Genomic DNA, 22717 nt, shown 5'->3' with positions numbered 1-22717 from the left:
AAATGCCCGAAATGAGCATGCACACCCCACCTGCCCAAGGACCTGGTAACTTCCTAGAAGATCAGAAGTTGTCATTCTTGGAAAAATAACAATGCCTCATGGGAAAGTGGTTCATAGATCAGTCTTTAGAAACCCCTCTACATGTGTACCTCGGGGTACTCAGCTGGAACATTCCAGGATCTGGTTCTGCCCGAAGCCCATGTCCTGGTCAGTATTCAACAGTCAATAAAGCTTGCTTTAAATATGGCCCAAAATAGTGGAATTAATTTCCTATCTGGTAAATCTCAAGATTAACACAGCCTCACCTCCTTCTCAAAAGTTTCTCGATACCATGGATACCTCAGGCCCCAGTTAGTTGGTCTTCACAACTGGAGCTTCCTGTGAGCTGTGCTTTGCATAGTCTCCAGGCTTCCAAGAGCCCAGTGCACCTCAGAAAGTTTTTCCCCCTCTGGAGATAAGTAAGTCTTTCAAGGATTCATGGTGCCCCACCACCAACACCAATACCAACACCAACAGGACACGTACGTTCCAGATATGGGCACAAAACAAGGTGTCAGAGGAAGAAAGTCGTGGCCACATCCTCTCCTGAAGACAGCAACACCGCATCCCCCCATCCTGTCCCATGGCCCTCTAGCCTTTGCCACTTAGAGGAGGAAAACAAAGGCAAAACAGTCTCTTTCTCTTGACAACAGATGGTGACTCACTGGGCATAGGGAAGGCACCTTTACTCAGGAAACAGCCTGAAGCCTCAGAGACCGAGCTTGAAGCAGGAACTGAAGGGAAAAGTAGACCTGCTTTGTTGCAGGTCATGGGTGGGTCTCAGAAGCACTATGAGGAAAGTATATGCAGAAGGGGAAGAGTCAACCCTGGGCTGGGTATGAGTGCCACCAGGCAGTCACAGAGGTCAGGAAACTTGAGCAAGGTAGGAGATCCGGGGCATAAGGTTATGGGCTCTTATAACCACAACTGTGGTTCTGCTGGTTAATCTTTTATTTGCCCACAGCCACATTTTGTCCACAAACTCTGTCCTGAAAGGGGACTGACTGAAGAAAACATCCAGCAAGCTCTGGGCAAGGAAGGACAGCAGCAGAGAGCGAGGGCCGTGTTCGCTGTGCCAGAGGATGGAGGTGCACAACGTATCAGCCCCTTTCAATTTCTCCCTGCCGCCTGGCTTTGGCCACCGGGCCACAGACAAGGCGCTTAGCATCATCCTGGTGTTAATGTTGCTGCTTATCATGCTCTCACTGGGCTGCACCATGGAATTCAGCAAGATCAAGGCTCACTTGTGGAAGCCCAAAGGGGTGATCGTTGCCTTGGTGGCCCAGTTTGGCATCATGCCCCTCGCTGCTTTTCTTCTCGGCAAGATCTTTCACCTGAGCAACATTGAAGCTCTGGCCATCCTCATCTGTGGCTGCTCTCCCGGGGGGAACTTGTCCAACCTCTTCACCCTGGCCATGAAGGGGGACATGAACCTCAGGTAGGACAGAGGGTTAGGAGGGAGCAGTGTGGCATGGGGTGCTGCAAAGATGTCATGATCTGGAGAAGATCTATGCCGGAGCTAGGAGAGGGGGGTGTAAGAGCTGGATTGAGGTTGGTGTTGAATGCCAAAGGCTTATGCTAAGTTGGGGCAGGCTCTGGAGTTTCTTTGCTTTAAAAATCACAAGTAAAAAACATTAAGCTGGTCCAGAGGTAGGTTAGACACCCCTAAACTCCCTGAAGTCTCTACAGGACCACTGTAAAGGAGATTTCAATGAAAGAGTACCTCAGAACTGCAGGCAGCTGAATGTGACATGGTGTATCAGTTCTGAGACTGAAAATCTAAAAGGGGCCATAATGGGTCCAGAACACTCCAGGCAGGCCAACGTGACTGGGAACCAAACAAACATTTTAAATTCCTGCAGAGAAGAGATTCCAAAGGCTCTTTCTCCAGTATCTGGGCATCCAGAGTATCTGCTAAGACCCTTCAGATGTGTCAGATGTGGTGAGATTGCCATCCAAAGAAACCTCATGTAGAATTGAGGTCCCAGCAGTTGCCCAGGTTAGACTGGGCTTCACTCAGTATAACAAGCAGGGAAAAGGCTAACAATAGCCTGAGCCTAGAACATCCTGACCAGAAACCAGTGAGGTCTCACTCTGAAGAGCCGGACTCCTCAGGCTTGGTGGATTATCTGTCCTTCATACAGCTGCAACCAACAGCAGTGAATGCCCAGGAGAGAAGGCCCTCTCAGCTCGCTTGGGCAGCCCACACCATGGCTGAACTCACCACAGAAACACAGCCTCGGACTTAAGCCAGTCTCCCTCTGGGCTTGCTCTCAGTGGAGACGTTCAGTGTCAAGTAAAGGAGGGAACCCAAAGCCAATCTACTTGGTTCCGTGGCCACCTTGCCTGTGACTAAACTTTACAAGGAAAACCAACCAAGAAGTCTCTCCTGATGAGGCAAGGCAGCATGAGGGCAACTAGAAGGAGGGGCAAGACATTAGTCATGCTGTCCTGTAAGCCTTATCTGTCTCCAAGATGTCCAGGTTAAACCTCAGCTCTGGTGCAGAAGGAATTTGTAGTCGCATTAGTCAGAAAGGGGGCACTCTGGGGATCTGTGTATCTGTGGAAGCAGCCGATAGGACAGCATGAAGGATAATGGGTAAGTTTTTAAGTGTAACCAAGTATCACATTCTCATCAACTGGTGGCTGTTAATGATGCCCCTCTCTAATCAGCCCCACTAGGAGGCCCTAGGAGTCCTCCCACTGCACCTAGCTTGTTGTAAGATCAAGGAGATGGCTCCTGCACTGTGCTCAGTGTTTGGTTTTAGATCCCAGACTCTACCAGCAGCATTGGTGCAGCCACCGTTTGCCAAAGCCTCTTCCTCCTAAGCAAACCTGTCATTCGCATACACATTAACCAGGCCTCAGATCCCACTGGCAGACTTTCAATCCCAGCTGTCCTGAAAAGTTCCTACGTGCAATATTATAGCAATGGCAGCAATGCTGAGAACCACTCACGAAACACTCTTTTCGACAAAGTCAAATTTTAAACTTGTTTTTTTTTTTTTTTTTTTGGTTCTTTTTTTCGGAGCTGGGGACTGAACCCAGGGCCTTGCGCTTCCTAGGTAAGCGCTCTACCACTGAGCTAAATCCCCAGCCCCAACTTATTTTTTTTTTATGTGTATGTATGTCTCTTTGCACTGTGTGCCTAGTACCCAAGAGAGACAGAAGAGGGCACTGGATCCCCCTAGAACTAGAGTTCCAGATGGCTGTGAATGGCTACGTGGGTGTTCGCAATCAAACCCAAATCAGCTGAAGAGCAGCTAGTAATCTTAACCACTGAGCCGTTTCTCCAGCCCCTCCCCCAGCAAAGTCCAGTTTTAATCCCTCGATACTCATGTTGTCCGCCGTATATACGTCCTGCACTGGTCCTTGTTTTGGCGACTGACACGGATTGGTAACATACAGGAGGGAGTGCCATAACCAACCACATTCACAGATGAGGAAAGGCTTAGCACCTCTGGTCAGGGGCTGGCTGGCTTTAGAGCTGGTGCGTCTATAGATGTCTTGAGAGCTAGCCTGTTCATTGACAGAGTGATTGGAAGCTGCCTACCAGTCTCAAAGGCACTGGCCTCTCTGAACAGACTTAATGTACTGTACAGGAAAAAAATTCATGCCATCACAGCTTCCTGCTTTTTGCTGGCTTAGTTTGGTTTTGGCTTTGACTTTTCAAGACAGGGTCTGTGGACTCACTTTGTAGACCAGGCTGGCCTCGAACTCAGAGATCCACATGCCTCTGCCTCCCAAGAGCTGAGATTAAAGGCATGTGCCACCATGCCTGGCTGCTTTTCCTTTTTAAAATAAATCTATAGGTATGAATGCTTCACCTGAATGTATGTAAAGACACTTGTATGTCCTGGTGCCCATGGAGACCAGAAGAGGGCACTGGATCCCCCTGAAACTGGAGCTATAGATGGTTGAGTCACTGTGTGGGTGCTGGGAGTTGAACCCTGGTCCTCAGGAAGAGCAGCCAGTGCTTTTAGCAGCTGAGCCATCTCTTCAGCCCCAAGCTTTCTGCTCTTCAAGAGAAGATTGAGTCGCCATTTTTAGGTGAACTCTCCAAATTTTCAAACATCATCAAGTCATCCAAATATATCTAAAAGGCTGTGCAAAGCAAGCAGTGTCCAAGAGTCAAATGTGGCTCCTAGGCCTACTTTGAGGCCTCTCTTTAAGCTCAGAATGTCCCAGAGTTAGAAGTAAATGGTGAGACTCTTATTGTTTTACTCCTTAGGAAACAGAAGTCAAGAAACCTGCCAAAGATCTCCCGATAGCTGGGCAAAAGTTGTGTCCAGAGCCAGCTCAGGGCCCTCTCACCATTATTCTGTCTTCCAAATAGATTAAGTCTGAGATGGGACCAGCAGGCAACCAAGCAGGGCAGCTCCTACCTCACAGATGCCTAGGCTAGCCAAAATGAGCATCGTGGAGAGAGCCTGGGCTACTCTTCCCTCCTCAAGCTCCCCAGCTCCTTTTAACCTGCTGATCCCATTGCAGAGCCCGAGCCAGCAGCTAGGGAAGCAACGATCCCTACAAGTTGCCCACTGTCACACAGGAAGCCATTGGGATCCCAACACATTTCCCGCTTCACCATAGGGTCTGGTTGGTCACTTCCCGGTGTCCTCAGCAAGTGCATCTGATCCTTCATTCCTTCTGAGTTTACAGATTCCCAAAAGTAGGGCCTAGGCGATGCACTCAATCTTATGCAAGAGGCTGGGTACAATGGCACAAGCCTGTCGTTCCTGCTACCTGGGGGCTGAGGTGGGAGAATGCTTGAGTCCATCTCAAAATAACTTATAAAGTAAGGCACAAGCGTGTAATACCAGCCCTGGGAAAGTGAAGGAAGATCACTCTTAGTACACATAAGATTCTGTCTGAAAAAGCAAAAATAATTAAGAACATATGGAGGAAGGAAAAAAATCAAAACACAAACATGTCATCCGTCCCACCGTAACCAGAAACCAGGTCCACAGTGTTGTGATGGCTCCAATCTCAAGGGCTAGAACCTGAAGGTCACCCCCCATCTGGGTTATTCAGGATAAACTGAAGATCACAACAGTCACAGACACCGGCAGCTTGGGGATGGATACCTCTGACAGCCCCGGGTACCTGTGATTGCAGAGCAAATACCTGAGCGTCTAGGAACCCAGCTCCAGAGTCTTAGAACATACTCCAGAACTCCTGTCACACCAAGCCAGAGCAAGCATGATTTCTCTGGACACGAAAACACACACACAATTTATAAGCTGTTCTTCTACAGAGAGACCAATAGCTTGCACAGAAGCCCTCATAGACTTCACCTCAATCTCATTCCCTCTACACCACCTCTAAGGGAGTACCTCCCAGCACCTGGCTCCCCATCTCCAAGAACATTTTATACATTTTTTTGTTATTGTTTTGTTTTGCTTTACGTTGTTTGAGATTGAATTTCATGTAGCCCAGGCTAGCTTTGAACTCAACTGAAGATGACTTTGAACTTCTGATCTTCCTGCCCCCACTTGACTGCTGAGATTACAAGCCTCTATCACCCCCCCCTTTTTTTTTCTTTTTTTCAGAGCGGGAGACCAAACCCAGGGCCTTGCGCTTGCTAGGCAAGCGCTCTACCCCTGAGCTAAATCCCCAACACCCCACTCCACCCCCTTTTTTAATGTGTGTGCCTATATGTGGTACATGTATGTATGTGTCCATGTATGTCTGGACCATATGTATGTCTGTGTGTGTGTGTGTGTGTGTGTGTGTGTGTGTGTGTGTGTGTGTGCGCGCCTCACACCAATCCTCAATGGAGAGAACACCCTTGTGAACAAGCCAATTCTATGGAGGCATTTCCTCAGTTAAGACTCCTCCTTCCCAGATGACCCTCACTTGTGACACAAAAACCAGCCGGCACAGTTAGGATGTCAATACAATAACTACTGCGTGTATTTGAACAGCGTGTGGTTTGTGGCATTCACTCATCCGTTGTGAGACAGCCCTGATTTCATGGCCTGCTTCATAGGCATGGCTCCCTTGCTCCCAAGTGAGAGCACCTGGAGTAAACGCAGGAACTGGAATCACGGGACTCCCACATCTTCAGCAAGGGAGCTGGACCTAACTCCATTTCACTCTTCCTCAAGCGGGGAATCTGAGTTTTCTATTTATTTAGAATCATCAGCTTTGTCATGGCCTGCTTGCTTCTTGAGACATGGTTTCTCCTTGTAGCCCTGGCTATCCAGGAACCTGCTCTGGAGACTAAGCTGGCCTTGAGAGTGGATTGAATATATTGTCTCTTCACAGCATGGACTCACATGCATGTTTAATGATGCCTCGCACAGTGCTTCTAACCTAGGCAACTCGTTTTTTTCTTGACTAAAGGTTTAATATATTCTTTACTGTTTATAAAGATATTTCCTATGTTTTTTGAAAAACTTGAAAATATTTGCCTTTCACATGGAAACCTTAAGTCAACTTAGAACTTGTTTTTATAAGTAACCCGGTCTTTTTTTTTTTTTCAAAGATTTATTTTATGTATGTGAATACACTGTCGCTGTCTTCAGACACATAAGAGAGCATCAGATCCCATTACAGATGGCTGTGAGCCACCATGTGGTTGCTGGGAATTGAACTCAGGACCTCTGGAAGAGCAGTCAGTGTTCTTAACCACTGAGCCATCTCCCCAGCCCTAAAATCAGCTTTCAAATCAACAAAATTTTCAAACTCTGCACTGCATTTATACACGTTTGTGTTGTGGGGTGTGGTGTGTGTGCACTTGCACATATATTTTGTCTACTTGTGTAGGGTACAAATGAACCACGGGCCTGCCTGGTGCCCTCTCTACAGGGGGTCAGATCTCCCTGGAACTGCAATTACAAATAGTTGTGAGCTGTCATATGGGGTCTGAGTGGCCATGTAGGTGCTGGGAATTGAATCCAGGTCCTCTGGAAGCTGCCAGTGCTAACGGGCGACATTCCCAGCATTTACACACAAAGTTTGAGACTATTTATTTTGGCTTATACTTCCAGAAGGATCAAATCCACCAGAATAGGGAAGACATGGCAAGAGGTAGGGAAGGGAGGATGGTAGGCATGGGAAGTTGGATGATTTTCATCTACATATTAAATTAAAATGTAGTAAAAGCAACCAGAAATGGGGTCAGGCTACAGGATCTCAAAGGCCACCCACAGTGACACACATCCTCCATCAAAGCTCTCCCTCCTGAGGTCATATAACCTTCCCTAATAGCATCACCAAGTGGGAATCAAATGTTCAAGTACACGATTTCTCACCCAAACTTCACCCACTATCATGATCTTGTCTCATTGCACCATGACTATGACACAGACAGTTCTTATTTAGGTCTCTTCTTACCTTTCTAATTTCCTCAGTAAAAACCTTTTATCTCCTTGAAACTCATTTCTAATTTTTCATATAATTTTGTGATTATAAATGCCATCTTTTGAAAAAATCTATTGTCTGATCCCAATTAGACTGCTCACGTTTATCTTACCTTGCTCATGTTTATAATCCTCTTAATTCTTAATCGTTATGATGGAAAATTTCCTGTATCCATCATTGGACCCCCCAAAAAAAGTTTATATTCTCTTCTTACACATTTCCACTTCTCTTCCTGTGTGAACTGCAATGTATGACGTGATAACGGATTGTCTTCGACCTTTTATTATAGATCTTTAAAGCTGCTTACCACTAAACTTTTTAATAATAAACCTTTTATAGGCATCATTCCAGTTAGGATACTCCAATGCTGGTATACTAAATTTTTATAACATTAAATCTTGTTAATGTTTTTCTTCATCTGTCTTAATTAGGGTTTCTAATCTTGATCTACTAGCGTGTCCAAAAGCAACTTGAGGAGGAAAGGGTTCATTTTGCTGACACTTCCACATCACAGCCCACCACTGAAGGAAGTCAAGACAAGAACTTGAAACTGAAGCAGAGGCCATGGAGGAGTGCTGCTTACTGGCTTGCTCCTTGTGGCTTGCTCAGTCTGCTATCCTATAGCATCCAGCTTCCCAGGGCTGGTGCCCTAGTGAGGTGGGCCCTCCCACACCAATCAAGAAAATGCCTTTTATTTGAGTCAGATGCACCTTCTCCATTGATATATGGGGTTTGAAGGAGTTGGACAGGCTTGGGCTTCTTTTATCTTCGTCAACCACTGACTGTGCAATAAGTCAAAACCCTTCTAGTATTCAGCTTCTCTATAAGCAAAAGAACAGTACGTTTACCGCCCAAGAGAGCACAAGGTGTTCAGCACGGTGGGTGCCAGGCGCAGAAGGAACTGAAACCTCTAACTGGCTTTTCCTTTGTTCCTCCCATGTCTACTGCTCAGCATCGTGATGACCACCTGCTCCAGCTTCAGTGCCTTGGGCATGATGCCACTCCTCTTATACGTCTACAGCAAAGGCATCTACGATGGAGACCTTAAGGACAAGGTGCCCTACAAAGGCATTATGATATCACTAGTCATAGTTCTCATTCCTTGCACCATAGGGATCGTCCTCAAGTCCAAAAGGCCACACTATGTACCCTACATCCTCAAGGTAAGAACTAAGGGCCCTGTACGAGTACAGTAACTGAGTAATTACCACCACACAGGCTGCCTAGGGAGGTTCACTCTAGCTGTCCTAGTTGAATGCAGGGTCATTTGGCAAGGGCAACAGGTCATGAGCCCTTGGGGTCATGTAAACTCGTCCCAAGACAGAACAGGATATAGCACTTGACCACTAAGCCTTTTCTTCACATCCTAAGGTTCCACATCCTGAGGCCACAGTACATCCTAGCAGCATCACCCCTTGATCTGCTTTAAGATGTGGACATGTAGGGAGATGGTGACAACACTCAAATCAGACTTCCCTTCCTGATTATAAATGTAACAATAAGTCTATCCTTGGTGTATCTACTGCTTTATGAGACTATAACATGCATAGTTTTTTTTTTAAGAGTCAGGAGAAAGTGAACACTGTACACACACGTGTACACACACACACACACACACACACACACACACACACACACACACACACGTTCACACACACCTTCATATAATTAAAACAAATTAAACCTAAGCTCCTTGATGCTTAAAGTCTCTACCATACACTTGAGAGCTGGGTCTTCTGAGTTTATCATTTGAAAAAAGTTACATACAAGAGAAATAAAATCCAACAATAGCAGGCAAACAAGTCTGGTAGTCTTTAAGACTTGTGCCAGACACAGAGGTTGGGATTTACAAAGGCCAGGCAAATAGAAAACAACAGGGCAAACTTGGAGGATTTCCCTAGCTAGAAGAGACCGAGAGGAAGCATACACACTTCCAGCATTTCCTGTCCAGGGTGAAGGAAGAAAGACCACTGCTTGCCCTTAGAAGAATGTGAGACTCCAACATTCCTCCAAGAACTCAGCTTTGTCAGCTTCTTCTATATAGTAAGTTGGCCAGCCTGGGCCACACTGGCTGCAGCAAAACAAGTGAACATCCACACAGGAATAAAAAGGAAACTAAGACATCAACATAAACACTACAAAGTAACATGGTAACTGACTTTCTTTTTTTTTTGCCACTTTATTCAAGATTAAAAGCAGAGACTTAAACTTACATATTTTTGTCATTTTGAAGCATGCTGCAAAAAAGCATGGAAACACTCTGAAAGCTTACATCCTATGTCTCATGACGAAAACATTAAGCAGTCATTTCTCCAGAACCCACCTAGTAAAGTTGTGTACAAGATGTCATTGTAAAGTTAACTTTTATTCTAAAACCATGCCACTACCCCCAATAAATTGCTTTTACAGTACTTACCTGTGGGAGCGGGGGAGTGGCACGGCAGACTTGCAGAGTTTACAACGCTAGGACACATTTTTGAAACTTTCTCATCTAGTTTCCAGGTCACACAAGCAAGCTGACTTTTTAGGGTTACACATCATTTGGAGTAAAAAGGTTGACTACCTGGTTCAAGCAACCACCATGTGTATGTGCTTTGCTTTAAATGAATCTTGGCAATTTCCTAATGTACAGTTCACCCTGAAGCAGTGGTTCTCAACCTTCCTAATGCTGCACCCTCAAGTACAGTTCATGTTGCAGTGAACCCCAACAATAAATTATTTTTATTGCTACTTAACTAATTTTGCTAATATCCGTATTTTCTAATCGTCTTAGGGGACCTAAGGGTGAAAGGGTCACTCGATCCCTTTGGGGGGTCGCTATCCACAAGTTGAGAAAGGCTGAAACATTTAAGTCTCTCCCTGTAATGGAAGCTGAGAAATATGACTGGTTCTAACCAGCTCCAAAATATGTGTATGGAGTCTTGTGCAAATGTATACATATGGACTAAAATGTTCTCAGCTTCATGGGACCAGAATCTCATCCCTTCCCAACTACACACTTCATTAAGAACTTCACAGCTCTCTGGAGCTATGTGAAAAGCAGCTGGCTGTGCTTGGCTGAATTTTAGTCATTAAAGTATTAGCCAAATATTTTTCTAACTACTAATAAGAAATCCAAAGAAATGGGAAGATAAAGGTTTTCAAATTCCATTTCCTACCATGTCTCCTCACTCCTCTGTGCCCACTCCCAGCCTTCTGATGGTCTCTTTTGTCCCCATGTCCAGGGAGGCATGATCATCACCTTCCTCCTCTCTGTGGCTGTCACAGCCCTCTCTGTCATCAATGTGGGCAACAGCATCATGTTCGTCATGACACCACACTTACTGGCTACCTCCTCCCTGATGCCCTTCTCTGGCTTTCTGATGGGTTACATTCTCTCTGCTCTCTTCCAACTCAATCCAAGGTAGGTGGTCTAGGACCCACTGTCCTCAGAGTCTCTTAAGTCTCTTTGGAAAGGATAAAGAATAAGGAAGCTTGAGATATGGGCAGCACATTTTCCTAGCATATGTTCCAAGGCACCAACTAACCAAGAGCCTTGGGCAATGAGAAATACAGGGGGGTTGGGAGGAGAATGGGAGGGTGGTAAAGGCAAAGTGTGCCCTCTCTCCCAACCTTGAAATAGCCCCTGGGAGTTCGAAGGCCCTGGAGTAGCTTTAATGTCAATGCTAATACTTTCTTTCCTTGCCCATTCTTATTCTAACAAGGCTTGAATCCAAAGTTATGCTAAATGGTACTGCAAGCTCAAGTCTTTAGCTAGAGTGCAACCAACTCATAAACACAGTCACTGTAAAATAACATTCAACCAGAGGGTCTGTGGGAAGGGAGCCTTTCCTCCTGTCAGCCTACACAGCCACTGTAAAAAAACATTCAACCTGAGGGTCTGTGGGAAGGGAGCCTTTCCTCCTGTCAGCCTAAACAGGTATTTGTGGGAGTCTAAAACATTAGTACAATGGTTCTCAACCTTCCTAATGCTGCAACCCTTTAATATACTTCCTCATATTATATGTAATGACCCCACCATAAAATTATTTTTGTCACTACTTCGTAACAAATTTTGCTATGAATCGTCTGTTTTCCAAAAGTCTTAGGCAACCCCTGAAAGAGTCATCCACCCCCCAAAAAGGGTAGTGACCTACAAGTTGTGAGCTGATGCATTAGTAGAATCCCCCCGCCCCCTACATTTTAAGAGAAACTTATTTCCAAAACACAAAATCCACTATTACAACCTTGTTGATAAAGATGAAATGACTGTGCTTGTATCACCCAGGCAAAAGGCTGCGCATAACCACAGTACTACATACAGTCCTACTACTTCTGGGAGCTACAGAGCACAATGGCCACAGCACCAAGGGCCCTCAGAGTGATCCTCTGTAACACACTAAATACCATAAGTACTTTAACACACAGGTGAATGTGTGTAAGTAAAACATCCTGCTCTTCAACCCACAAAATGTAAAGCAAAATTGGGGGAGCAAGTTCCAAAGATACATAATGGGGCTAATGTTTAATTACAAGGTCTAGAATTAAAGATACATAAACTACAAAGAGGCCCAGGATGAAGTCTGCAACATTTCAATCTCCCACTATCTGATCAAAGTACAACTGTTAAGACTAATTAATATAACGTGCTAATAAAGGATACTGGCTTCTTCCGGTTTCACCTGCCAGTCACCTTCAAATTTAAACTTAGCAATTCTGTAAGAGCAGACAAAATTTCCCAACTATTCAAAGGCCTCCTCGGGGCTGGAGGAATGTAGCTCAGTGGTAGAGTACATGCCTAGTATAGACAAGGCCAAGTAGTCCCAAGTATTCATGTGTGCAAACAGGCACAAGCACATACATGTGCTTACTCATGCATGCATGCAACACAGCCTTTATAAACTCTCTGTACCTTTTCAACACTATCACTCTTGGGGTTGAATCCCATCTTCCTATGCTGGATGCTGTAGGACTAAAGCATCAGAAGGGGAAGGGGCAGGCCCAAGAGCTGCCCACTGTCTTGTTGAGCACTGCTTTTCTCCCCCACTCACAGCTGCAGACGCACCATCAGCATGGAAACAGGATTCCAAAACATTCAACTCTGTTCTACCATCCTCAATGTGACCTTCCCCCCTGAAGTCATTGGGCCACTTTTCTTCTTTCCTCTCCTCTACATGATTTTCCAGCTTGCAGAAGGACTTCTCATCATCATTATCTTCCGGTGCTATGAGAAAATCAAGCCTCCAAAGGGTGAGTATTGAATCATCTCCCTCGAATACTGCCGCTACATTGGACCTGAGCTACCAACAAGAGGTAGCCCCCAAGTGCTCAAATTCAACATTATGTACTGTGTCCAGCCATGTCTTTTTAGTACTGGAGATCAAACCCAGAACCTTAGGTATGCTAAGAAAGCATTCAACCAGAGTTACCTCCACAGAAACCTGTCTTTTAAACAAAAATTCTATTTTTAAACAAAAAAATCTATGTCCTAACCCAATTTCCTCTACTGCATATTTGCAAAACCAAGGATGAGATTCTTTTTTGACCCCAGGAACTGTGAACTGCACCTCAAGACAGATACCAAACTTTGGTGACATCATCACACTATATTAGCAAATGCCAGTGTTCCCTTTGCAATCGTCATCTTGGTTATCAGGAAAAGAGCTGTTCACTCTACATAACCACCAACTGCTTTGGTTCAAACGTTGCTGAGTCTCAGCTAACACTTGTAACAGACAGCACAGGAGATGGCAGAGACATCAAGGTTCCAGGTTTAAAGTTGTAGTCCCAGAAAGATCTGTAATAACCTTGAATGTGATAGTCTAGAAAATTCCAATCTGTGAAACCTAAGAGAGCCAATACTTAAAACCCCAGCACCAAAACTGAAAGAAAACTATCTGACCCATTTCTTCTACTGTAGAGGGAGAGCATGGAGGACTCTGACTCCTACCTTCAAAGTCCCTCACCACTACCACCTTTGGGGGAGGGGGAGGCACACTCAGGCTGAGGAAGGTAGGGGTTGGGCAGTTTGAAGTCTGATCATTCAAAAGCTTTCTTCCTACCTTGCAAGTCCTTCAGAATTTAAGTCACTATTACTCACCTAAACCTACCTTTGCTCTACTTCCTATGTGTACACGAGTTGTTACAGTGATGAAAATACCACACAGAACATCTTACTGTAGTGCACCACATTAGGGATCTCAAAGGAAAAGCAAATCTTCCTGAAAGGGAGGAGATGGTGGATACAAATACAGAGCGCTCCCTCAAGAGTTCTTGCATTTGGCTGTCTGTCTTAGCTATTTTTCTCAGGAAAGTTTGAAAGTTTGCTGTGAGCTGAGTTTATTAGGTTTACAGTTTCAGAGGATTAGAGTTCATTATCATCACGACAAAGAGCATGGACTGGCAGGCAGGCAGGGCACTGGAGCAGTAAATGAGCATAAATGAGCCTGATCCATAAACAGGCAAAGGCTAATGGGAATGGAATGACATGCAGGCTTTTGAAACCTCAAAAGCCCAACCCCAATGAGCCACACCTCCAACAAGGCCATACCTAATCCTCAAGCAGCTCCTCCAAGTGAAAACCAAGCATTCAAATGAGCCCATAGGGACCATCCTCATCCAAGCCAGTTTTACACTCATTCTCTCTTTAACCTTACAGACCAAACAAAAATTACCTACAAAGCTGCTGCAACTGAGGATGCTACTCCAGCAGCTCTGGAAAAAGGTACCCACAATGGGAATATTCCTCCTCTCCAACCTGGTCCTTCCCCTAATGGCCTGAATTCTGGTCAGATGGCAAATTAGAATGTGAAACTTCGAAGCAGCAAGAAAAGGAACGAACGTCGACGTTGCCGGAATGTTTGTCTAGCACTTCGGGCAAACCATCAGAACCATGGAGCCATGAACTGAGACAGAAGGGCATCTATCTATCCAGTAACTGTAACCCATACCAATTTGCTTTTTGTTTAAATTTTCTATTTAAAAGATAAACAAGAATTAGGCAAAAATGTTCCTGCCTATAATCCCGATGCTCAGAAACTCAAGATCAACCTTAAGTATACAAAACAAGACTGTCTCAAGAAACCAAAAACACTTTTCAGTGGCTATGAACTCTATGAAAGCTGAACCAAACAGCTTCATCTGATAAACATTAACTTCACTATTTCCAAACTTTCCAGTAAGCAGGTGTTTTGTTCATTAAACATCCACAACCTGCTTCATGTTACTCAAAATGAAATAAAGTGCAACTCCTAGTTCTAACTTACCAAAAGAATCTTTTTTTTCCCCCTTTGCCACATGACTTGGGTTCAATTACAATCAATACCAAGCAGACAAAGAGGAACAAAAGCAAATAGGCCGGGTTGGGGATTTGGCTCAGGGGTAGAGCGCTTGCCTAGCAAGCGCAAGGCCCTGGGTTCAGTCCCCAGCTCCGGAAAAAAGAAAAAAAAAAAAAAAAAAATAGAAAAAGAAAAAAAAAATAGAAAAAGAAAAAAAAAAGCAAATAGGCCAAAATTGCCACCCACTACGAAGGGTTTCAAATACCAGAAAGCAAGAATTCTTAAAAACAGAGTAACAAGCCGACACAATTCCACTTCACACCCATTCTACCAATTTACAATCGGTGGCATCAAGCACTCCAAAACCTTGGGAGAACTAGACGGAAAAATATTCAAACCGCTATATTCTATGAAATCTAAACATTTTTCACTGTTTACTCAGACACTAAAAACACTGAAAGATGAATAAACTACCCATTGCATACAGTTAAACATGGTAAACTACTCTTTGTATTTCCCATCAGTGTACAACTGAAGCCACATCAGGGTACCTGTTTGACAAATCTGCAGGATTAACAAGCACTTAAGAATGGACAAATCGGGGCTGGGGATTTAGCTCAGTGGTAGAGCGCTTACCTAGGAAGCGCAAGGCCCTGGGTTCGGTCCCCAGCTCCAAAAAAAAGAACCAAAAAAAAAAAAGAATGGACAAATCAGGTTCACCTTTACGTGTTTCTTAAAATGGCACAGTGGCAGACCACTTGAAAGCACTTGCCTCGGTCTGAAGGCAGTCTGCGTTACACTGTACCAAGCAAAGCACAGCACCAGTCTGTTAGTGCAGTCTAACACAAGCATCTTTGGGCCGGTCATCAGCTACATTAGGTTCAAAGCCAGCCCAGTTATACAACAGTGCCAATAAGCAACGTAAAAAATATTTAATTTTTTTACATTTTGGGGCTCATCTGCTCAATGCCTTCTCTAAATATCCAAATGAATCTATGTACAAGATGTGATAAACTAAAAACCAATCTAAGCCTTCAGGAAAGGCTGACCTGGGGCTTCAAACTATCCTTAGAAATAGATTTAAAAAAAAACAAAGAAAACTAATCCTAAAATATCCTTTCATAAGTCTATCGAGGCTGTGGTGGCACATGCTGCACTGGCGAGTACAGGGGTTAAAGGCCAGTTTGGTCTATATAATACATAGCACAAGCCAGACAGTGAGACTCTCATCTCAAAAATTATCACTAACCTCTCCAATCTCAGGTCTTAGTACTTTAATACTTCAACCTGTCAGTTCCCTTAGTGTACTAGAAAGGATGGCTGGTAGAGAATGCTAGGTTCTGCCAGTGTTATGTCAACAGTTCCCCGGGTAAACAAGCACACCACTACTCCTAGATCTAGCCTGTTAAGGATCAACTACCGTCCGTGATCTGAGTTCTCAAATCTTTTCCCAAAACTCATCCCAAAATGCCAGCTCTCATTCCCTGACTCCCACTTTGAGACAAGCTTTTTTTAACTTTTATTCCCCAGTAAGTATGCCTGTCTAGTCCTAAGGTATAAAACCAGAAATCCTGGATCTTTAATTAGTCCTTTGAAAAGCCCCTAAATTTCCTATAACACATTTTTGAGGATTTACTCAACTCCAAAAGCACTCAAATATTAAGACGTTCTGCTATCAAATGCTTACCAAATTAGCACCTGACAACTAAGCCTTCAAGATGAGCAACATTTCCTACACATACATACCAGAGCGGTTCTCACTCCCACAGGAGTAGGCAGCTAGAGATTGCTCAGCAATTAGGATGACTCCAGAGGACCTGGAGTTCCAGCACCCACATGGCAGCTCATAACGGTTCTCTAGTTCTAGGGAATCCCATACCACCTTCTGGCTTCCTTGCAACTGGTGCACACACATACATGCAACTAAGATACCCATACAATAAAAATTTCTCCCTTACACACATATTAGCCAGATGGTGAGGCACACACCTATAATCTCAACATTCAGGTCACCCTGGTCCACAAAATGAGTTCCAGAAAAACTACAGCTACACACAAAAACCATCCTTAAAAACCTAAATAAGGGGGCTGGGGATTTAGCTCAGTGGTAGAGCGCTTGCCTAGCAACCGCAAAGCCCTGGGTTTGGTCCCCAGCTCCGAAAAAAAGAAAAACAAAAAAACAAAACAAAACAAAACAAAAAAAAGACAAAAAAAAAAAAACAAAACCTAAATAAATAAGGGCTAGAGAAATGGCTCAGTGGTTAAGAGCACCGACTGCTCTTCCAGAGTTCCTGAGTTCAAATCTCAGCAACCACATGGTGGCTCACAACCATCTGTAATGGGATCTGATGCCCTCTTCTGGTGTGTCTGAAGATAACTACGTGTACATATAAATAAATCTTAAAAAAAAAAAAACAAAATAATCACATATCTCAGAACTAAAGCCAGGATGCTTTCACTCACTGAGAAATTATACTCTGACCATCTCAACTGTGTTACATCTGACAAACTTGCACTGGATCTTATTATTATGTTTACCAAACCACTGCCCTTTCTGTTTACGGTAAATAATGTGATGGCAATTCAAGTCAGGTGGCAACAGGAAAAGGAGGTATGGAAGAAATACCAGGTAACTGTCACTCAACCTAGTTGTCAGTTTCCATCCATTTGCATTCTCCTTCACTAGCTTCAAATAGCAAAAGATTTCTTTTAAAAGCTCATACCACACCACTTCAAGGTTCTACATGTGTAGTTTTTAACTTAAAATACACAGAATGTGATAGAATAAACCATACAGGACTTCTTGAGAAAAACAGACCAAAAGCAGTTTTATAATACTTAGTATTTTATTATCAGTAACAAACAGCTGCTTTAAGTCTATCTACAGCTGTTAATGGGCAAGAAGACACCCTTGACCCTAACAAGGAAAACTCAAACTAAGCTTTTATATACAAGCAAATTTAGAGCTCTTTTAAAGTGTCCAAAGCTATTCATTAGTTTAATTGAGCAATTAAACTAATCTTAAGTTAACATATCTGAACAATGAACTAAAATATTCAAAAGTTTTTCTAGTACAAAAAATTAAATGCTTTAGTTATAAAAGAGCTCTATCAATATACACAAACTATATACTTCAGACAGTCACAAAAGTGTGAGCAGAAGGCTTATCAAAAGACATTTAATACAATTAGTTTTCAACAACCCCTTGGTGGTCCACATCTACAAAGAAATCCAGCCCAACCCCATCCAAATCCCACCCCACAGAAAAAGCACATACTTACCAGAATTTTTAGCAAGTATGGTTTGGGAATTTGTTTTGTTTTGTTTAAAAAAAGGCCCCCAGGGCAAGTTATTTACAGTTTAATTAATTGCCACTGTCAACTGATCTGGACCTGGACCGGGATCGGGACCTCTGGCGATCCACAGATGCTGGAGATTTAGATCTACTCGAAGAACCACGTTTCTGGCTCTTCTCAGGCACGGGAGACCTACTACCAGAACGGGACTTGCTCCGGCTCCGGCTCCTGCTCCTTGATCGGCTGTAAGACTTGCTCCTGCGTGAACGGGATCGGCTACGGGACCTAGAGGAACTCCTGGTCCGAGATCGTGACCTGCTTCTTGACCTGCTATGAAAAAATGGGGAGGAGGAAAGAGAGAGAAGAAATTAACCTGCATGACAGAGCTCTAAAAGCCAGCAAGTAAGACTTTTGGCTTAAAAATAAACGAAAGAGTACCTGTGTCTTTTGCTGCCTTCAATTAATTTGATTTTTCTCCCATTAATTTCCTTTCCAGAAAGTTTCTCAATAGCATTCTTTAAGTCACCATAAGAGGCAAACTCAACTACCCTAAAATGGAGAAAAAAAATTCCCTTTAAAGATTATATACCCAATAGCCCTGTAGACTGCCTACCAGATCAAGGTAAGCCTGAGTTTATTCCCTGCTGTTTACTGCTGGATTAAGTCATTTCTGACACACACAGCGCAGTTTGGTTTTAGACAGTCAACTCTGTGGGGTGTCCGCCAATGTACTATGGAATGTGTTACCTATTAAATGCCAGTATTACCAACAGTCCCTTGTGATAGAACCTTTCTCCCCAAACTACCAAAGTCAAGCACACGTACAATTTTAGATACTAGCAATACCACAATAAAAACTCCAAGGCATCAACACTCACCCTTCATTTAGTTTAGGTCGATGTGCATCCGCAAAGGTTACTTCCCCAGCTTGTCTCATGAAATCTTTGAGATCCTTAACACAAGACAATTATGTTAAGGAGAGAAAGGGAAAAGTGACACACAAACAACCACATGGTATAAACAAGACTACTGGAAGAGAAGTTGTTAGATAGTACAAACATGGCATATACCACACTTGTATTCTATCGGAATTCAAAAAGTATGCCAGGGCACGAAATAAGCAAATAGCATATTGCTTTTAAGCAAAATGCTAGAGGAAATTCCAGTTTTTAACATTATAGTATTAGTCTAACTGAGCTCAGTACAAAAAGGGGGAAAAACAAACAAAAAAACAAAACAAACAACAAAAAAACAAAAAGGAACAGTACATCTTTTAAAGACTAGTCTTATATTTAAAAAAAACAAAAACAAAAAAAAGTAAAACAACATTTACAAAGACACCAGTTATTTTGTGCCCCATATGTCATTAAAAAAATTTACTTTACCTTTATTAACATTTCCCTAGGCTAGTCAAGCAGCAAACCATTAAGCGGTCGGAGAAACCTTCATGACATAGGCCCGACTGGCTCTTCGCCACCCACTTGAAGGATACTACCCAATCGATGGAAGCCTTTAATCGCACAGCCCTCCCTATTAGCAGACTACTGGCGATGCAGACATGTTTTACTCGTGTGCAGTTACCAAGGACCACTTTACTGCGATCAGGATTCCAACGACCAACTAATTTCGTATCTTTCAACTCTTTCGACCAGGACCTCTTATTCGGAAGCGTTACAGGAAGACAGCTCTCAACTTAGGGATCAGATCACGTTATCAACGTTCTGGGATCGCTGCAACCCGGCACTTCAAGTAAGTGCACCGATTACGTCTAGACCGGCAAACACAGATCTAGAGGTGGCCAACTGATCACTGTAGGAGCTGACTGGCAAAGTCAACCAGGCCCAACCAAGAGTGACCAAGACAACGATTAGGATAACCCACAGGCACTCCTCGTCATAAGGCCAACGACACAGATAGGCTGGCAAATAAAGGGTTTAATATTTGGTTAAAATTGATTTTAAAAAACATGAAAAAATAACCTCAAAACATTTACATTTGATCACTAATATTAAAATCTGAAACATCCCCCAGTTACATTTAACTAAAGTTTAAAATTATAATTGAATTAAATCCATTAATTTAAGATAAAGCAATAATTTAAGATATATTAATAAAACATTAACTACCCATTAACATTCTTAAATGCCACATTAAAATATCAAAACTGTATTTCAACAAACCTGCCAGCTGACTCTTGAGGATAAATTCTCAACTATAAGTCGATTTTCTGTTCTTACAGGTGGAGCATTTCTGAAGAAAAAAGTAAGCATTCAATGTCAGATGCTATGTGACAAGTTTAAGCCAAAACAGTGATTCTAGAGACTTCTACCAATCAAGTTTCTCAGCATGTGGACTAACTAGACAAACTAGTCTGAGAACCATTTAATTCTAATGGGTCCTATCCTAAGCCCCATCAGCCAAACCACATACCGTCTATCATTTCGAGGTCTGCGACTGCTAAAACGGTCGGAGTATCGTCCTCTACCTCTTCCACCTCGAGACCGAGCCCGAGCATGTTCAATAGTAACCCTACGAGGTGAAAAGTGCATTAATACACTACACACAGGAGCACTTACTCCAATGTCCAGTCTGCTCTACTTCCCTGGAGAACTAGTTATGAACCAATCTTGCTTACCTTTCACTGCAAAGTTCCTTCCCATCAAGTTCATAAACAGCGTCATCTGCATCCCTTGGGTCCTCAAATTCCTAAAATGTAGGAATTGGACACTGGGTAGAGCTTTTGGAAATGCATTCTACAGCATATTAAAATCATGGAAAAGTGTTTGGATAAGCCTAATCTAGGAGCGACTGGGAATCAACTCCAGCCAGCAGTTACTTTTAATTCTTAATAGAACCCACTGCCGTTTGGCCACATCCATCATCTTTCTGGGGGAAAAAAAAATTCAAGTGGACTCAAGTGAGTTTAAAAATCATTGCTCATCACAAAAGCTCTACCCACTTTGGTTTTTTTAGAGACAAGGCTTCTCTGTGAATCGGCCCTGCCTCTGCCTCCCAAGCACCAGAGACTAAAGCATGTGCCGCTGCCGCCACCACTAGGTCACCTACATCTTGACAGATAATTCAACTCAGTTGGAAGTACTTACCACAAAACCAAAACCTCTTTTCAAATCAATATCTCTGATCCGTCCGTAACCCTTGAAGAATCTTTCCACATCTTTCTCCCTCGCTGCGGGATTTAGTCTCCCAATGAACACTCGACAGCCACTCATGATCCCCGGCTAGTGTTTCCTGTTAGGCAGTAATTCAATCAAGACAATGTCAATGAATGGCACAGGGGGAAAAGGTTCAGTCAAGCAGTCAAAGAGAACCAAAAACCTTTACCAACTCTACTAACACGGTCGCCATGGACCTCTGAAGTCGTTCAAGACTCCCACATTCAAACTTCAAGTTTACACTCAACTTCCCAAACGACCCCCTCCCAGGTTCCACACCAACCGCAACGCCCACTTGCCACCTTTCTACACTGCGCAGCCGCGCTCCGTTCCCGGCTCCCGGGCCCCCTCCCATCTGCCGCAGTTAAGGAAAGGCCGAGAAATGCGGGTGAAGCCGACCCCGCCCTCTGCAAGGCCTTGTCCAATGGCAGCCGGCCGCGCCCGCGTCCCGGCCTCCCCGAGCGTCACAAGCCGGAATCTCGCGACGCCACAACCGAGCTTGCGCAGTCGGCGACGGGCGCGTTCGCAGCACAAAATGGCGACGGCCGAGTCTGCGGCGGGGGAGGAGCGAGCGAGCCGAGCTCCCCCCTCAGCCGCGGGCAAACCGGGCCCTGGGCGCCGAGCCTGCAGGCCAATAAGGAACTGCAGCCTCGGGCAAGGCCGGATACCAGCGTACAAGCATAAGGACCGGATAAGAACCACCTAAGGGTGGCGGGGAGGGGCGCGCTGCTTCCCTCTATAAACGCCCTCCCCCACGCCCGCCCTTCCGCCTTGTGTCCCCTCAAGCAACACCAAAAGGGAGACGTGCCCCAGCGCCCACCTCAATCAACTGCGCTCTGTTAGACGCCGTCCTCCGCAAAGAGCGAAGCCCCGGCCGCTCGCGACCCGAGCGGCCATGAAGAAGCCTCGATCCGAGAAGCCTTGCCCTCAAAGCGAGCCACTCACCTACCGGACAGGGTCTTTGACGGCTGAGACCTGGAGAGGTCCGTAGTCTGCGTCGGAGCTGTCTGCCTCCCTACACACACGAACTCAACTCCTCTACGTCTCTCCACAACTGACGCACTTAGCAGCTCGGACGTTCACAAAATGGAAGGAGCGTCCTTACGTCACTTCCAGGGCGGCTCCAGAAGCCCGGGTACCGCCCCGTTGGAGCCTAGAACAGAAGTTTCCGCGGAGCCGGAAGTCCTAGTGGGGCGGGGTTTCCTTAGGGTGACCCCCTGCGAAAGCAGTGGGTGGTCTGTGGGTAGTGGGAGGGCGGTGGTTAGAGACATTCGCTCCGTTGGCGCGACTGATACACCGTGGAGCATCTTTGGATACGAAAAGATGTGTCCAAAGATTTTTCTTAGCTCCCTCGAAGATTACCAAGTAAAAGAAGCCCAGGCTTTGCAAAAACACCTGTTTCTTTTAAAAATTCATGTTGTCTCACTAAGCAGCCCTGGCTAGCCTTGAGCTAGAACTCCCATCTGTCCCGCCTTCAGAGTGACAGGATTACTAGCCTGAGCATCAAGTCCATGGATTTTGTTTGGGGTTTTTTTTGGTTTTTTGGTTTTTTTTGTTTTGTTTTTTTTTTTTTTGTTTTTTTTTTTTT

At 44.4% G+C, this 22717-nt stretch overlaps 2 protein-coding genes across 13 annotated transcripts; one reads left to right on the top strand and one right to left on the bottom strand.

The window, feature by feature from the left end:
• Positions 1-787: 787 nt before the first annotated feature.
• On the top strand, positions 788-14647 carry Slc10a1 (solute carrier family 10 member 1). 2 transcript variants are annotated; one of them, XM_087552279.1, is made up of 6 exons: positions 788-922; positions 1004-1477; positions 8357-8567; positions 10629-10807; positions 12437-12633; positions 14042-14647. In XM_087552279.1, the coding sequence occupies exons 2-6, from the start codon at positions 1122-1124 to the stop codon at positions 14185-14187; spliced, it is 1089 nt and encodes a 362-aa protein (XP_087408405.1). In that variant the 5' UTR covers positions 788-922; positions 1004-1121; the 3' UTR covers positions 14188-14647.
• A 2840-nt stretch (positions 14648-17487) lies between these two features.
• Srsf5 (serine and arginine rich splicing factor 5) lies at positions 17488-22198 on the bottom strand. 11 transcript variants are annotated; one of them, NM_001195505.1, is made up of 8 exons: positions 21950-22198; positions 21061-21205; positions 20592-20662; positions 20387-20485; positions 20137-20206; positions 18835-18908; positions 18395-18505; positions 17488-18283 (listed from the first exon to the last, which is right to left on the bottom strand). In NM_001195505.1, exons 2-8 carry the CDS (start codon positions 21184-21186, stop codon positions 18025-18027), a joined length of 810 nt encoding a protein of 269 aa, NP_001182434.1. In that variant the 5' UTR covers positions 21187-21205; positions 21950-22198; the 3' UTR covers positions 17488-18024. The 11 variants fall into 11 exon arrangements, with proteins under 11 accessions (NP_001182434.1, NP_062130.2, NP_001182435.1 ...); NM_019257.3 differs by having other exon boundaries at positions 22075-22198; NM_001195506.1 differs by having other exon boundaries at positions 22079-22198.
• Positions 22199-22717: the final 519 nt, after the last annotated feature.

The sequence above is a fragment of the Rattus norvegicus genome, chromosome 6, assembly GCF_021556685.1.
Source record: "Rattus norvegicus strain SHRSP/BbbUtx chromosome 6, alternate assembly SHRSP_T2T, whole genome shotgun sequence".
NCBI classification, from domain to species: Eukaryota; Metazoa; Chordata; class Mammalia; order Rodentia; family Muridae; genus Rattus; species Rattus norvegicus.
Note: the sequence above shows the minus strand (reverse complement) of the source record. Positions and strands in the feature narration are given on the sequence as shown.